Source organism: Abramis brama, assembly GCF_963993115.1.
Source record: "Abramis brama genome assembly, chromosome: 7".
Classification (NCBI taxonomy): Eukaryota; Metazoa; Chordata; class Actinopteri; order Cypriniformes; family Leuciscidae; genus Abramis; species Abramis brama.
The window spans coordinates 588,866-606,199 of record NC_139969.1 but is presented as its reverse complement, the minus strand read 5'-3'; the positions used below and the strand labels follow the sequence as shown (position 1 = coordinate 606,199).

The 17,334-nt window shown below is 44.6% G+C and overlaps 1 protein-coding gene across 2 annotated transcripts; it reads left to right on the top strand.

Annotated features, from left to right (window-relative positions):
* The first annotated feature begins 552 nt into the window (after positions 1–552).
* Positions 553–16,737, top strand: LOC311086121 (uncharacterized protein). 2 transcript variants are annotated; one of them, XM_084118840.1, is made up of 6 exons: positions 553–991; positions 7,419–7,519; positions 7,598–7,667; positions 7,800–7,883; positions 7,994–8,113; positions 15,348–16,737. In XM_084118840.1, the coding sequence occupies exons 1-6, from the start codon at positions 757–759 to the stop codon at positions 16,241–16,243; spliced, it is 1,506 nt and encodes a 501-aa protein (XP_083974966.1). In that variant the 5' UTR covers positions 553–756; the 3' UTR covers positions 16,244–16,737. The 2 variants fall into 2 exon arrangements, with proteins under 2 accessions (XP_083974966.1, XP_083974967.1); XM_084118841.1 differs by lacking the exon at positions 15,348–16,737 and adding an exon at positions 8,210–8,886.
* The last annotated feature ends 597 nt before the right edge of the window (positions 16,738–17,334 follow it).

The window sequence follows — 17,334 nt, the reverse complement described above, 5'->3', positions numbered from 1 at the left end:
GTTATGTCATCCCTAAAAACCCTACAATTTTCTTGTTAGGTCTACTACCTGGTGAGGTGGTCCAAAAAAAAGACATTTATCTTTTTAAAATTCTAATGATTGCATGTAAAAAGGCTATCACTCGGTCTTGGTTAAAGATTGACCCACCTCGGACTGAACAATGGAAAGATACAGTGGAGGAGATACACTTAATGGAAAAGATGACATACTTTCTACGCATTAAAGGACACTTATATAATAAGCGCTGGACAAAATGGTTTGCATATAAAGAAGCGGAACAATGTTAATACTTTATTTTGTAATTATACAATTTACAGTGCCCCTTGTTCTTTGTTTTGTTTTTTTTTTTTGTATATAAGAAAAATGCCAAATAAAGAGTATAAAAAAATTTAAAAAATGATGATGAGTCTGTGAAATGGGACCGTTGCGAGATTTAAATGGAATGATTCCCTGAGGATTTATAACCTGTCTTATACTGTGTATGTTTATAACGGCGCTTCTACACTGGGATTTACGGTGATGAAAAGACAGGGCGAAATCTACTGGTCCTTTAAACGGTGACGTCACTCCACCAGGAAAACGGTCAACTGTTTTGTGGGATTTGTGTAAACACTAGTGGTATATACTCGACTGTCCGCGTCCTCGACCCCAGTGTGTGGCTGAGAGAAAGAGCAAACACCAGATTGGACGCGAGGCTCTTTGAAAAACACTTTACAAACATTTTTGACTTGTATTATTCGCCATTAAGCGGCTCTAATGTCTGCATCGGTTGATATCCACGCGACGCTCGCGTCGATCCTCGAGCGCTTCGCCAAATGCGCGCTGCTGGAGATGAGTCGCGCGGTGGAGCAGGAGATGACGCGCCGGAAGATGGAGGTCGAGACGCTGATGCTCAAACTGCAGTTTACCGAGAGCGAACTGCGATCAGCCCGACAGAACCAGTCGAACCTGCGCTCAGTGGGAACACAAGTCAACACCAGCGGACAGAGAGGTACTTCAGTTCACACATGACACTGTTTAAACCCAACATGATGCGGGACTCATCCCTGACTTTTGCTCCTTTCACGCTTTAATCATAATGTATTAACTTGCTCTTCCGCTGAAACGACTTCCTTTAACCGGTGACGTATGCAAGGCCTCGCGGCTGTTGAGCCAATAGCTAGAGACCTAGGCTAAGTTTTGACTCCGCCCCTTCAACCTGACATTTTCATGATTTGTTATCACAGCTTTTGTCAAATCAACTTTGATAATGTGGTTCAGATAACATATTATTTTGAGTTTCTATTTATTAAACCAATCTCCTTCACAGTTTTTATTTCAATGAACTCAAAATTTTAAGGCAACCAGGTTAACTTACTTTTTTAAGTTAAACCAACAATAGCCTAATTTTTACAGTGCACATATAACTAGCAAACAGAGATTGTGAAAAGATGCATTTCGGCTGTTTTCCTCTAAAGACCCTGTTCCCCATTCCCAAAATCCCCTGTTTACGAGCCCGTTGGCTTGAGTTCTTGCACTTTGAAGAAGGAGGAATAACGTAGAATTCACGCGTGTGTTCGAGGCATTTCACACATGAATGCTTCCAGAATTGAACACAGCACGAAATGGGTTTTGCTAAAGTTCTGCGTTTGACAGAAACGGCCATTCTGTTAGTTTACATCGTTGGTACGCCACCAACTTCGAAGGCAAGCGTTACTACCCTAACAAAAAGTGCCCGGAAAAAAACTACCAAAAAAAATTAAGTTATGAAAATGTTATTTCTGAATGCTCTCAAAAGTCCAGTTTTTTAAAACTGTCAAGGTTTGAAACAATCAGGTCAGCGTGTGATTGTCCACAAGTGGATCTCTGAGCTACTGTGAGTGAGTGGAGGCGGGGCTAATTTACATATAGAATGCGTATACTAAATGAGGCAAGGTCGTAGAGTTCCACCAGTTTTTCAAAACCGTTTTTTATTGGTTATGCGAACGTTAAAGGAACATTCCATTTTATAATTTTGCAAACATTGGAACGTTACCTTTGAGTGTTCTCTGATCATTCTGAAATTAGTTGTAACTAAAAATGTTAGATGAATATCCAACTAAAATAAAAATAAAAAACGTTTCAGTAACAATGTATTTAATGCATTTATGTTAATGTTTTGAGAACATTCTTGAAGACCATTTAAACTTCAAACAAACGTTCTGTTAACGTTACTGGAATAACTTTTTTATAACTTTAAAGTCCCCCTGTAGTCAATCATTGTATCCTTTAAAACTCATCTATGATAAAGTTATACCTGCATTCAGATCTGCCTCTATTCTGGTCTATAACATCCACTTTTCATCATCTAATTTTCACATTCTCATTCCATATGCTTTGATTCAGTAGTATGTTACAATACCGAAGTAAAATGGGTTGCAAATTCTAAATCATTTTAACTTTAAGTATTAATGCTTATTACCCTTGCAAAAACACATCATACAACATATAAACATGGGTATCAGATGGCTGTGTACTGTTGTTAATACCACTTATAGGGATAATTTATACAAAAATTATCATTCTTCTATCATGTACTCGCCCTCATGTCGTTCCAAACCTGTATTTTAATGCAGCATGAATAATAAACACGCGGATGCGTGTGAACGGGAGTCACTTTGATAACCTTTTTTATCTGTACAGAGGAAAACACTTTTGTTGTGAAAAAAAAATTTTTTCGGGTTGATGAGGCTTTCACAGTGGAGAGTCTAGTTGACACAATTTCTGCTGACACTTCATGCATCATGAGTTGTGGTCGTGTCTAGGTGCAGGTCCTGCATCTGATCTTGATATGGCCCGGATCCGGCTGACTACATCATGCGTTGTGGTCGTGTCTAGGTGCAGGTCCTGCATCTGATCTGGATACGGCCCGGATCCGGCTGACTACATCATGCGTTGTGGTCGTGTCTAGGCGCAGGTCCTTTATCTGATCTGGATACGGCCCGGATACGGCTGACTACATCATGCGTTGTGGTCGTGTCTAGGCGCAGGTCCTCCATCTAATCTGGATACGGGCCGGATCCGGCTGACTACATCATGAGTTGTGGTCGTGTCTAGGCGCAGGTCCACCATCTGATCTGGATACGGCCCGGATCCGGCTGACTACATCATGAGTTGTGGTCGTGTCTAGGCGCAGGTCCTCCATCTGATCTGGATACGGCCCGGATCCGGCTGACTACATCATGAGTTGTGGTCGTGTCTAGGCGCAGGTCCTCCATCTGATCTGGATACGGCCCGGATACGGCTGACTACATCATGCGTTGTGGTCGTGTCTAGGCGCAGGTCCTCCATCTGATCTGGATACGGCCCGGATCCGGCTGACTACATTATGCGTTGTGGTCGTGTCTAGGCGCAGGTCCTTTATCTGATCTGGATACGGCCCGGATCCGGCTGACTACATTATGCGATGTGGTCGTGTCTAGGCGCAGGTCCTTTATCTGATCTGGATACGGCCCGGATCCGGCTGACCACATCATGCATTGTGGTCGTGTCTAGGCGCAGGTCCTTTATCTGATCTGGATACGGCCCAGATACGGCTGACTACATCATGAGTTGTGGTCGTGTCTAGGCGCAGGTCCACCATCTGATCTGGATACGGCCCGGATCCGGCTGACTACATCATGCGTTGTGGTCGTGTCTAGGCGCAGGTCCTCCATCTAATCTGGATACGGGCCGGATCCGGCTGACTACATCATGAGTTGTGGTCGTGTCTAGGCGCAGGTCCACCATCTGATCTGGATACGGCCCGGATCCGGCTGACTACATCATGCGTTGTGGTCGTGTCTAGGCGCAGGTCCTCCATCTAATCTGGATACGGGCCGGATCCGGCTGACTACATCATGAGTTGTGGTCGTGTCTAGGCGCAGGTCCACCATCTGATCTGGATACGGCCCGGATCCGGCTGACTACATCATGCGTTGTGGTCGTGTCTAGGCGCAGGTCCTTTATCTGATCTGGATACGGCCCGGATCCGGCTGACTACATCATGCGTTGTGGTCGTGTCTAGGCGCAGGTCCTTTATCTGATCTGGATACGGCCCGGATCCGGCTGACTACATCATGCGTTGTGGTCGTGTCTAGGCGCAGGTCCTTTATCTGATCTGGATACGGCCCGGATCCGGCTGACTACATCATGCGTTGTGGTCGTGTCTAGGCGCAGGTCCTCCATCTAATCTGGATACGGGCCGGATACGGCTGACTACATCATGAGTTGTGGTCGTGTCTAGGCGCAGGTCCACCATCTGATCTGGATACGGCCCGGATACGGCTGACTACATCATGCGTTGTGGTCGTGTCTAGGCGCAGGTCCTCCATCTGATCTGGATACGGCCCGGATCCGGCTGACTACATCATGCGTTGTGGTCGTGTCTAGGCGCAGGTCCTCCATCTGATCTGGATACGGCCCGGATTCGGCTGACTACATCATGCGTTGTGGTCGTGTCTAGGCGCAGGTCCTTTATCTGATCTGGATACGGCCCGGATCCGGCTGACTACATCATGCGTTGTGGTTGTGTCTAGGCGCAGGTCCTCCATCTGATCTGGATATGGCCCGGATCCGGCTGACTACGTCATGCGTTGTGGTAGTGTCTAGGCGCAGGTCCTCCATCTGATCTGGATACGGGCCGGATCCGGCTGACTACATCATGCGTTGTGGTTGTGTCTAGGCGCAGGTCCTCCATCTGATCTGGATATGGCCCGGATCCGGCTGACTACATCATGCGTTGTGGTAGTGTCTAGGCGCAGGTCCTTTATCTGATCTGGATACGGCCCGGATCCGGCTGACTACATCATGCGTTGTGGTCGTGTCTAGGCGCAGGTCCTCCATCTGATCTGGATACGGCCCGGATCCGGCTGACTACATCATGCGTTGTGGTCGTGTCTAGGCGCAGGTCCTCCATCTGATCTGGATACGGCCCGGATTCGGCTGACTACATCATGCGTTGTGGTCGTGTCTAGGCGCAGGTCCTTTATCTGATCTGGATACGGCCCGGATCCGGCTGACTACATCATGCGTTGTGGTTGTGTCTAGGCGCAGGTCCTCCATCTGATCTGGATATGGCCCGGATCCGGCTGACTACGTCATGCGTTGTGGTAGTGTCTAGGCGCAGGTCCTCCATCTGATCTGGATACGGGCCGGATCCGGCTGACTACATCATGCGTTGTGGTTGTGTCTAGGCGCAGGTCCTCCATCTGATCTGGATATGGCCCGGATCCGGCTGACTACATCATGCGTTGTGGTCGTGTCTAGGCGCAGGTCCTTTATCTGATCTGGATACGGCCCGGATCCGGCTGACTACATCATGCGTTGTGGTTGTGTCTAGGCGCAGGTCCTCCATCTGATCTGGATATGGCCCGGATCCGGCTGACTACATCATGCGTTGTGGTAGTGTCTAGGCGCAGGTCCTTTATCTGATCTGGATACGGCCCGGATACGGCTGACTACGTCATGTGTTGTGGTCGTGTCTAGGTGCAGGTCCTCCATCTGATCTGGATACGGCTCGGATCCGGCTGACTACGTCATGCGTTGTGGTCGTGTCTAGGCGCAGGTCCTCCATCTGATCTGGATACGGCCCAGATCAGGCTGACTACATCATGCGCTGTGGTCGTGTCTAGGCGCAGGTCCTCCATCTGATCTGGATACGGCCCGGATACGGCTGACTACGTCATGTGTTGTGGTCGTGTCTAGGCGCAGGTCCTCCATCTGATCTGGATACGGCTCGGATCCGGCTGACTACGTCATGCGTTGTGGTCTTGTCTAGGCGCAGGTCCTCCATCTGATCTGGATACGGCTCGGATCCGGCTGACTACGTCATGCGTTGTGGTCTTGTCTAGGCGCAGGTCCTCCATCTGATCTGGATACGGCCCGGATCCGGCTGACTACATCATGCGCTGTGGTCGTGTCTAGGCGCAGGTCCTCCATCTGATCTGGATACGGCTCGGATCCGGCTGACTACATCATGCGTTGTGGTCGTGTCTAGGCGCAGGTCCTCCATCTGATCTGGATACGGCCCGGATCCGGCTGACTACATCATGCATTGTGGTCGTGTCTAGGCGCAGGTCCCCCATCTGATCTGGATACTGGATACGATTCATTTTATACGGCCCGGATACAGCTGACTACATCATGCGCTGTGGTCGTGTCTAGATGCCATTCTTCTTATGATGAAACGAGTACATCAGGTGTTATGGGAAGTGTTCCTGGTTCCGGCTGATCTAGTTTATGCAGCTTAACAATCATTTAATTGATTTGAATAATATAAATTTATAATGTGTTATGTGTATGCCAGGTTAATGAGATGTGTTTTTAGTCTAGCTTTGAACTGACAATGTGTGATTGCTTCCCGAACAATATTAGGAAGACAATTCCAAAGTTTATGTGTTAAATAGGAAAAGGATCTACCGCCTGCAGTTGATTTTGATATTTGGTATTATCAACTGGCCAGAATTTTGAGATCGTAATAGACGTGAAGAACTATAATGCATTAAGAGCTCGCTCAAGTACTGCGGAGCTAAACCATTTAGAGTGAACAGCAGCGGTCCTAGTACTGAGCCTTTTGGTACGCCATACTGAACTTGTGATTGATATGACATCTCTTCGTTAACTGCTACAAACTGATAACAGTCAGATAAGGATGATTTAAACCATGCCAATGCAATTCCACTAATGCCAACATTAAAAAAAGTATATTCAAAAGAATGCTGTGGTCGATGGTATCAAATGCAGCACTAAGATCGGGTAACACTAATAGAGAAATACAACCACGATCGGATGATAAGAGCAAATCATTTGTGACTCTAATGAGAGCAGTCTCAGTACTATGATATGGTCTAAATCCTGACTGGAAATCCTCGCAGATATCATTTCTTTCTAAAAAGGAACATAGTTGTGAGGATTCCGCCTTTTCTAGTATCTTTGACAGAAAAGGTAGATTTGAGATCGGCCTGTAATTGACTAAAAAGTTGTGTTTTTTTAAAAAGAGGTTTAATAATAGCCAGCTTTTTATTTTTCGTTACATATCCCAATATCAAAGATTAATTAATATCGAGAAGAGGATTTATGAACTCTAGAAGCATCTCTTTCAGTAGCTTAGTCGGTATAGGGTCCAGTGGATTTGGAATAACATGAGGGTGAATAAATGAGTGCAGTAAGAGATTTCTGAGAAACACTGTTAAAAGTGGATCAGACCGAGCGCCACAACATATTTGTAGCCAATCAGCAATAAGGGGCGTGTCCACTTATGATGGGGGAGGTGATTGTGACTTTGGGGGCGGAGCTATCAAGATGGGTAGAGGCGTTTGTTTTGGTGATTTTAAATATCAACAGCATTTCTCAGAAATCTCTTACTGCACCTTTAACAATGCATGTATATGTTGCATTTCATCCTTTTCATCCTCAACCAGAGGTAAACCTCAACTGCATAAAGATAAATGAAAATCATGACGGAGAATCACAGACGGAGACACGCAAGGACGTTTCTTCAGCGCAGATGTTCACACTGAACGTAAGGATTCTTCATTATCAGATTCTTCTCCAGTATACATCATAGAGTAACCTGATTCTTTTTCGTTCTAAACTGCAGGAAGACGGAATCAAATCAATTCAGATCAAAGAGGAACACATGGAGGACGACCAGTGGGACAGTGGACCGAGTAAAACACACTAACCATGCTTTCAAGAATTATGATAGTGCTTTTCTGTTTTATATCAGATGCCAAATATAATTTTCTAATATACTTTCTCAATCATTTAATGCTTATTTGGATGATTGATTTCATCCCTAGTTTCTCCTGCTCTTTGCCCGTTGGGTCCAGAAGTGGAAGACCAGGATAGTTTCAGCACGGGAACAACAGGGCCAGCTAGAGTTGGTCAGAGATCACTTCATATCAGGACTAGTTCTAGTACTAGAATTAACCAATCTTTAGAATTATGGGCCTCTCTGAATTATGAACTCTGTTCTCTGTTCGTCAATCTGTAGGAAGTGATTTTATGCTAACGAGTAAAATGAAGCCCGGTGGAATGTGGAATTCACCGGTGTCCCAGGAATATCCAGTGAACTCCGGAGCCCTGAGTTTGGACGCTTCTCCTCTGGAAACAGGTGAGCGATTCGTCACAGGTGTGTCTCCGAACCGTCGGCACGTGGACGAACCGTACAGAACCACTGCCGCTAACCATGCGCTTCCATCGGCGTCAGATCACAGAGGAGACACAAATGCAGAGAGAAGCTCTCGCTGCCCTCAGTGCGGAAAGACCTTCACTACGCGCTTCTACCTGAAGATCCACCAAAGAATCCACACCGGAGAGAGACCGTACACCTGCCCTCAGTGTGGCAAAGGCTTCTACTGCAACTCTCACCTGATCTCACACCAGCGCTCACACACCGGAGAGAAACCGTACAGTTGTGAAGAATGTGGCAAGTCCTACTCGCATTTAAACTCGCTAAAACTGCACCAGCGCAGCCACACTGAAGAGGAGGCGTATGCGTATTGGTAGCAATCACAGTCACAGATCCATGCTGACAAGCTTTTATGAAATGCCACATTATTTTAAATTTCACTTGTTTTGACATATACTTTATAGAAGTTTTTATGGTAAATTAGTAATATTGCTTTAAGTTTGATATACTTTTTTTCAGTATTCGGTCAACAGATCACTTTTACATCTATTTGATAAACATCAACTGTCACATAAAATGCATTTCATTTATATATATATGAATTACATTTTTCATTTTATAGCTTGTAAAACGATGCTATATGTCTTCTATGTTGTTTTCTGCTACTTTGTGTTTGCGTGAATTATTTAAAATGGGAGCATCGATAAGATGCATTTTGCAAGTGACAATAAAACCCATGACTTTCTGATGCAAAATTGTTGCTGTCATGTTTTTCTGGGCAATTTAGTTTACACTATGTATTGCATGAATATGTGTATGTTTGTTTCTGTGTTGTTTGTCTGTTCTAGAGACTTCATGTGGATGCTGGAGTCAGATAATGTCACAGATCTCAGGGTCTCAAATAAGTGTTAGAAGAGAAAAGAATTTAAATACTTACAATAACTTAAAGGGTTAGTTCACCCCTCTCCCCAAAAAAAAAGAAAAAAAGTTGCATTAATTACTCACCCTCATGTCTTTCCAAACCTGTAAGACTTTTGTTCTTACAGGTTTGGAAAGGGTCATTGAGGGTTCATTCTCGTGTTATGCGTCACGTTTGAGCTTCTCAAGAACCAATGAGGTTCATTCTCATGTTACGCAGCACGTTTGAGCTTCTCAAGAACCAATGAGGTTCATTCTCGTGTTACGCAGCACGTTTGAGCTTCAGCAAGAACCAATGAGATTCATTCTCGTGTTATGCAGCACGTTTGAGCTTCAGCAAGAACCAATGAGGTTCATTCTCGTGTTACGCAGCACGTTTGAGCTTCAGCAAGAACCAATGAGGTTCATTCTCGTGTTACGCAGCTCGTTTGAGCTTCAGCAAGAACCAATGAGGTTCATTCTCGTGTTATGCAGCACGTTTGAGCTTCAGCAAGAACCAATGAGGTTCATTCTCGTGTTACGCATTACGTTTGAGCTTCAGCAAGAACCAATGAGGTTCATTCTCGTGTTACGCAGCACGTTTGAGCTTCAGCAAGAACCAATGAGGTTCATTCTCATGTTACGCAGCACGTTTGAGCTTCAGCAAGAACCAATGAGGTTCATTCTCATGTTATGCAGCACGTTTGAGCTTCAGCAAGAACCAATGAGGTTCATTCTCGTGTTACGCAGCACGTTTGAGCTTCAGCAAGAACCAATGAGGTTCATTCTCGTGTTATGCAGCACGTTTGAGCTTCAGCAAGAACCAATGAGGTTCATTCTCGTGTTACGCATTACGTTTGAGCTTCAGCAAGAACCAATGAGGTTCATTCTCGTGTTACGCAGCACGTTTGAGCTTCAGCAAGAACCAATGAGGTTCATTCTCATGTTACGCAGCACGTTTGAGCTTCAGCAAGAACCAATGAGGTTCATTCTCGTGTTACGCAGCACGTTTGAGCTTCAGCAAGAACCAATGAGGTTAATTCTCGTGTTACGCAGCACGTTTGAGCTTCAGCAAGAACCAATGAGGTTCATTCTTGTGTTACGCATTACGTTTGAGCTTCAGCAAGAACCAATGAGGTTCATTCTCGTGTTACGCAGCACGTTTGAGCTTCTCAAGAACCAATGAGGTTCATTCTCGTGTTACGCAGCACGTTTGAGCTTCAGCAAGAACCAATGAGGTTCATTCTCGTGTTACGCATCACGTTTGAGCTTCAGCAAGAACCAATGAGGTTCATTCTCGTGTTACGCAGCACGTTTGAGCTTCTCAAGAACCAATGAGGTTCATTCTCGTGTTACGCAGCACGTTTGAGCTTCAGCAAGAACCAATGAGGTTCATTCTCGTGTTACGCATCACGTTTGAGCTTCAGCAAGAACCAATGAGGTTCATTCTCGTGTTACGCAGCACGTTTGAGCTTCAGCAAGAACCAATGAGGTTCATTCTCGTGTTACGCAGCACGTTTGAGCTTCTCAAGAACCAATGAGGTTCATTCTCGTGTTACGCAGCACGTTTGAGCTTCAGCAAGAACCAATGAGGTTCATTCTCGTGTTACGCAGCACGTTTGAGCTTCAGCAAGAACCAATGAGGTTCATTCTCGTGTTACGCAGCACGTTTGAGCTTCTCAAGAACCAATGAGGTTCATTCTCGTGTTACGCAGCACGTTTGAGCTTCAGCAAGAACCAATGAGGTTCATTCTCGTGTTACGCAGCACGTTTGAGCTTCAGCAAGAACCAATGAGGTTCATTCTCGTGTTACGCAGCACGTTTGAGCTTCTCAAGACCCAATGAGGTTCATTCTCGTGTTACGCAGCACGTTTGAGCTTCAGCAAGAACCAATGAGGTTCATTCTCGTGTTACGCAGCACGTTTGAGCTTCAGCAAGAACCAATGAGGTTCATTCTCGTGTTACGCATTACGTTTGAGCTTCTCAAGAACCAATGAGGTTCATTCTCGTGTTACGCATTACGTTTGAGCTTCAGCAAGAACCAATGAGGTTCATTCTCGTGTTACGCAGCACGTTTGAGCTTCAGCAAGAACCAATGAGGTTCATTCTCGTGTTACGCATTACGTTTGAGCTTCTCAAGAACCAATGAGGTTCATTCTCGTGTTACGCATCACGTTTGAGCTTCAGCAAGAACCAATGAGGTTCATTCTCGTGTTACGCATCACGTTTGAGCTTCAGCAAGAACCAATGAGGTTCATTCTCGTGTTACGCATCACGTTTGAGCTTCTCAAGAACCAATGAGGTTCATTCTCGTGTTACGCATTACGTTTGAGCTTCTCAAGAACCAATGAGGTTCATTCTCATGTTACGCAGCACGTTTGAGCTTCAGCAAGAACCAATGAGGTTCATTCTCGTGTTACGCAGCACGTTTGAGCTTCAGCAAGAACCAATGAGGTTAATTCTCGTGTTACGCAGCACGTTTGAGCTTCAGCAAGAACCAATGAGGTTCATTCTCGTGTTACGCATTACGTTTGAGCTTCAGCAAGAACCAATGAGGTTCATTCTCGTGTTACGCAGCACGTTTGAGCTTCTCAAGAACCAATGAGGTTCATTCTCGTGTTACGCAGCACGTTTGAGCTTCAGCAAGAACCAATGAGGTTCATTCTCGTGTTACGCATCACGTTTGAGCTTCAGCAAGAACCAATGAGGTTCATTCTCGTGTTACGCAGCACGTTTGAGCTTCTCAAGAACCAATGAGGTTCATTCTCGTGTTACGCAGCACGTTTGAGCTTCAGCAAGAACCAATGAGGTTCATTCTCGTGTTACGCATCACGTTTGAGCTTCAGCAAGAACCAATGAGGTTCATTCTCGTGTTACGCAGCACGTTTGAGCTTCAGCAAGAACCAATGAGGTTCATTCTCGTGTTATGCAGCACGTTTGAGCTTCAGCAAGAACCAATGAGGTTCATTCTCGTGTTACGCATTACGTTTGAGCTTCAGCAAGAACCAATGAGGTTCATTCTCGTGTTACGCATCACGTTTGAGCTTCAGCAAGAACCAATGAGGTTCATTCTCGTGTTACGCAGCACGTTTGAGCTTCAGCAAGAACCAATGAGGTTCATTCTCGTGTTACGCAGCACGTTTGAGCTTCTCAAGAACCAATGAGGTTCATTCTCGTGTTACGCAGCACGTTTGAGCTTCAGCAAGAACCAATGAGGTTCATTCTCGTGTTACGCAGCACGTTTGAGCTTCAGCAAGAACCAATGAGGTTCATTCTCGTGTTAACGCAGCACGTTTGAGCTTCTCAAGAACCAATGAGGTTCATTCTCGTGTTACGCAGCACGTTTGAGCTTCAGCAAGAACCAATGAGGTTCATTCTCGTGTTACGCAGCACGTTTGAGCTTCAGCAAGAACCAATGAGGTTCATTCTCGTGTTACGCAGCACGTTTGAGCTTCTCAAGACCCAATGAGGTTCATTCTCGTGTTACGCAGCACGTTTGAGCTTCAGCAAGAACCAATGAGGTTCATTCTCGTGTTACGCAGCACGTTTGAGCTTCAGCAAGAACCAATGAGGTTCATTCTCGTGTTACGCATTACGTTTGAGCTTCTCAAGAACCAATGAGGTTCATTCTCGTGTTACGCATTACGTTTGAGCTTCAGCAAGAACCAATGAGGTTCATTCTCGTGTTACGCAGCACGTTTGAGCTTCAGCAAGAACCAATGAGGTTCATTCTCGTGTTACGCAGCACGTTTGAGCTTCAGCAAGAACCAATGAGGTTCATTCTCGTGTTACGCATTACGTTTGAGCTTCTCAAGAACCAATGAGGTTCATTCTCGTGTTACGCAGCACGTTTGAGCTTCTCAAGAACCAATGAGGTTCATTCTCGTGTTACGCAGCACGTTTGAGCTTCAGCAAGAACCATTGAGGTTCATTCTCGTGTTACGCAGCACGTTTGAGCTTCAGCAAGAACCAATGAGGTTCATTCTCGTGTTACGCAGCACGTTTGAGCTTCTCAAGAACCAATGAGGTTCATTCTCGTGTTACGCAACACGTTTGAGCTTCTATAAGAACCAATGAGGATCATTCTCGTGTTACGCATCACGTTTGAGCTTCAGCAAGAACCAATGAGGTTCATTCTCGTGTTACGCAGCACGTTTGAGCTTCTCAAGAACCAATGAGGTTCATTCTCGTGTTACGCAGCACGTTTGAGCTTCAGCAAGAACCATTGAGGTTCATTCTCGTGTTACGCAGCACGTTTGAGCTTCAGCAAGAACCAATGAGGTTCATTCTCGTGTTACGCAGCACGTTTGAGCTTCTCAAGAACCAATGAGGTTCATTCTCGTGTTACGCAGCACGTTTGAGCTTCTATAAGAACCAATGAGGATCATTCTCGTGTTACGCATCATGTTTGAGCTTCAGCAAGAACCAATGAGGTTCATTCTCGTGTTACGCAGCACGTTTGAGCTTCAGCAAGAACCAATGAGGTTCATTCTCGTGTTACGCAGCACGTTTGAGCTTCAGCAAGAACCAATGAGGTTCATTCTCGTGTTACGCAGCACGTTTGAGCTTCTATGAGAACCAATGAGGATCATTCTCGTGTTATGCATCACGTTTGAGCTTCAGCAAGAACCAATGAGGTTCATTCTCGTGTTACGCAGCACGTTTGAGCTTCAGCAAGAACCAATGAGGTTCATTCTCGTGTTACGCAGAACGTTTGAGCTTCTCAAGAACCAATGAGGTTCATTCTCGTGTTACGCAGCACGTTTGAGCTTCAGCAAGAACCAATGAGGTTCATTCTCGTGTTACGCAGCACGTTTGAGCTTCAGCAAGAACCAATGAGGTTCATTCTCGTGTTACGAGGACGTTTGAGCTTCTATAAGAACCAATGAGGTTCATTCTTGTGTTACGCAGCACGTTTGAGCTTCAGCAAGAACCAATGAGGTTCATTCTCGTGTTACGCAGCACGTTTGAGCTTCAGCAAGAACCAATGAGGTTCATTCTCGTGTTACGCAGCACGTTTGAGCTTCTCAAGAACCAATGAGGTTCATTCTCGTGTTACGCAGCACGTTTGAGCTTCAGCAAGAACCAATGAGGTTCATTCTTGTTACGCAGCACGTTTGAGCTTCTCAAGAACCAATGAGGTTCATTCTCGTGTTACGCAGCACGTTTGAGCTTCAGCAAGAACCAATGAGGTTCATTCTCGTGTTACGCAGCACGTTTGAGCTTCAGCAAGAACCAATGAGGTTCATTCTCGTGTTACGCAGCACGTTTGAGCTTCTCAAGAACCAATGAGGTTCATTCTCGTGTTACGCAGCACGTTTGAGCTTCTATAAGAACCAATGAGGATCATTCTCGTGTTACGCATCACGTTTGAGCTTCAGCAAGAACCAATGAGGTTCATTCTCGTGTTACGCAGCACGTTTGAGCTTCAGCAAGAACCAATGAGGTTCATTCTCGTGTTACGCAGCACGTTTGAGCTTCAGCAAGAACCAATGAGGTTCATTCTCGTGTTACGCAGCACGTTTGAGCTTCAGCAAGAACCAATGAGGTTCATTCTCGTGTTACGAGGACGTTTGAGCTTCTATAAGAACCAATGAGGTTCATTCTCGTGTTACGCAGCACGTTTGAGCTTCAGCAAGAACCAATGAGGTTCATTCTCGTGTTACGCAGCATGTTTGAGCTTCATCAAGAACCAATGAGGATCATTCTTGTGTTACGCAGCACGTTTGAGCTTCCGCTAGAGGTTTGTTCTCACGCTTCAAGCCCTTTCATTGTAGCTTCTCTTTATGTTCGCTGATCAATGTTTATATGTGAATAAAAGCCTAATTTAAGTCTGTTCTTCATATAGAGCAATCAAGTCTCTTCAGAAAATTTGGACTAAACCGCTCAGTTCATATGTATTTGTTTTACAATTTCTTTATTAACTTTTCGAAGCGTCAAAATGGTAGTTGCGTAGACTGTCAATGGAGGGAAAGAAATCTCTCAGATTTCATTAAAAAGATCTTCATTTTTGTTCCGAAGATGAATGAAAGTCTTACGGGTTTGGAACGACATGAGGGTGAGTAATCAGTGACAGAATTTACATTTTTGGGTGAACTATCCCTTTAATAATATCAAATAACATCATACAGTGTGTGTGTGTGTGTGTGTATTTGTGTGTATATATATTATATTAACAGTTAATGTATTAAATATTATCATGGTTCATTAGCCTAATGATTTGTAGAAGCTATGTAGATTTTACACCAAGAACTATTTGTTTTGTTGTAGAATTTAAATTAAAATATCTTAAAGACTTATGACTTGTATTTCTCGACAGGTGTAACGGCTCATTCGCTAGAAACTCGGGCTAATCAACACAGCCAGGAAAAGGTCGTTGTGAAGAATCTCTCAGAGGAGAAAGCTCACTTTTCACAGGCGGCGGATGTGAATTCACAGCAGCCGAAACAAGAAGAGTCCGTAACGCCGCCGAAGGAACCGGAGGAAGAGGAGCTCAGCGGACTGGAGTTTGAGATGAAGATCGAACAGGTGGAAAAACTTGTGGATCAGACGCTGAATCAAGTTCAGGCAAAGCAGAAGTTTAAAGGACAAAACCACTGCCATGACCGAAACTCTCGTTTATGGTGTTCAGGGAAAGCGTTCGACCATCCGGAAAATCTTGTGGAGTCGGAACAACATTCCCAGAGTTTTAGAGATCCATATGGGATTGAGGATCCAATGACCACATCGACTCAGTCCGGTTTATTGGCTGTTCTGCAGAACGAGAGCTTTGGTGTTCCAGACATTGAGTACGACTTGAATCTTCAGGATTCCCATAGAAGCTCACCCAGCACGAGCGAGTCTGACTCGACACCGTTCAACACACTCCCATCTTCACATTCAAGCTCGTGTTTGCCCAAAACGCTCCCACAGAGTCTGAATTCCGGCAAGCACACAGGACACAAACCCTTCCGATGTGAGGAGTGCGGGAAAGGCTTCCCACAGAGGGGGCGGCTATTAACACACAAACTAGTGCACATGGACGAAAAACCCTTCAGATGTGAGGAGTGTGGCAAAAGCTTCACACAGAGGAAGCGTCTTTTAACACACAGACTAGTGCACACGGGTGAGAAACCCTTCCGCTGTCAGCTGTGCGGTAAAACCTTCTCCAGACAGGACAACTGTCTCAGACACATGCGCTTGCACAGCGACAGTAATGTTTATTTGTCCCCGTAGGGAAAGTAGTTTTCAGCAAGCTCACACAGACATTTAAAACAAATCACAGTTGGCATTTACAAACAATAATTTAAAGCAAATAAATATTATTTAGGATAAACAGACCAGCTGACCATCAATCAACACTGGAGGAAGAATTTTAAAATCTAATTGCTTGGGGGATAACAGATAGTTTGGACCTGTTTTACATGCATCGGTGAACACAGTACCGTCGGCCAGATAGCAATAATTCAAAAGCATAAGATAAGGGATGCCTCGTATCATTAATGATGTTAGCTTTGTTCTGCACTCTCTCTTTATATATACTCTCTATACTTCTTAACTTAATTAACAGTTTACTTGTCATTGTTACTACTTTTCTTAGTGATTTCTTCTGAGCCTCTGAAGCATTACCATACCAGCAACTCAAACAAAATGTCATAATGCTTTCAATAAAAGCCCCATAAAACATCACAAGCACTCTGCTATGGACATTAAAAAGACAGTAATTTATGAAATAACCTCTGTTGTGTCTTCTTACTTGCATATTCAGTCTACACATCCCCATACAGAGATGATGAACATGAACACGACCACACACACACACACAAAGTTTTTCATATGCCTCAAAGTGAGATTTCTTAGAATTGTTACAGCGTTGATATTAGGTTCTGGTGCATTTCTGCATTAAAGCCTGTTTCACACATTCATTATGCAAAATCTCCCTTTTTGCAATGTTTCCTGATGATCAAGTTTGTAACAATCCCCAGGGATATTATAGTTAACTAAACCATAAAACAACTTTCATTACTTGAAATGAAAGAAGCTTTACTTCATAAGTCATTGAATCATTCAGTCAACCAACTCGTTCAAAATGGCTGATTCATCCAAGGACAAAGCAGAAGTGACTAAGTCATTGACTTATTTATTAAAATTATTCTTGTGGAAGCTCAAACGCACTGCATAACACGAGAATGAACTTCATTGATTCTTTAGAGAGCTCAGACATGCTGCTTAACTCAAGAATGAACCTCATTGGTTCGTGCAGAAACTCAAACGTGCTGCGTAACATGAGAATGATCCTCATTCGTTCTTTAGGGAACTCAAACGTG

Bases quoted from the DNA above. Each gene is read 5' to 3' on its own strand.
- LOC311086121 (XM_084118840.1), top strand. From the start codon at position 757: ATGTCTGCATCGGTTGATATCCACGCGACGCTCGCGTCGATCCTCGAG. The intron at 992-7,418 runs GTACTTCAGTTC...ATCCTCAACCAG, and splicing joins CAACACCAGCGGACAGAGAG to AGGTAAACCTCAACTGCATA. The intron at 8,114-15,347 runs GTGAGCGATTCG...ATTTCTCGACAG, and splicing joins CGCTTCTCCTCTGGAAACAG to GTGTAACGGCTCATTCGCTA.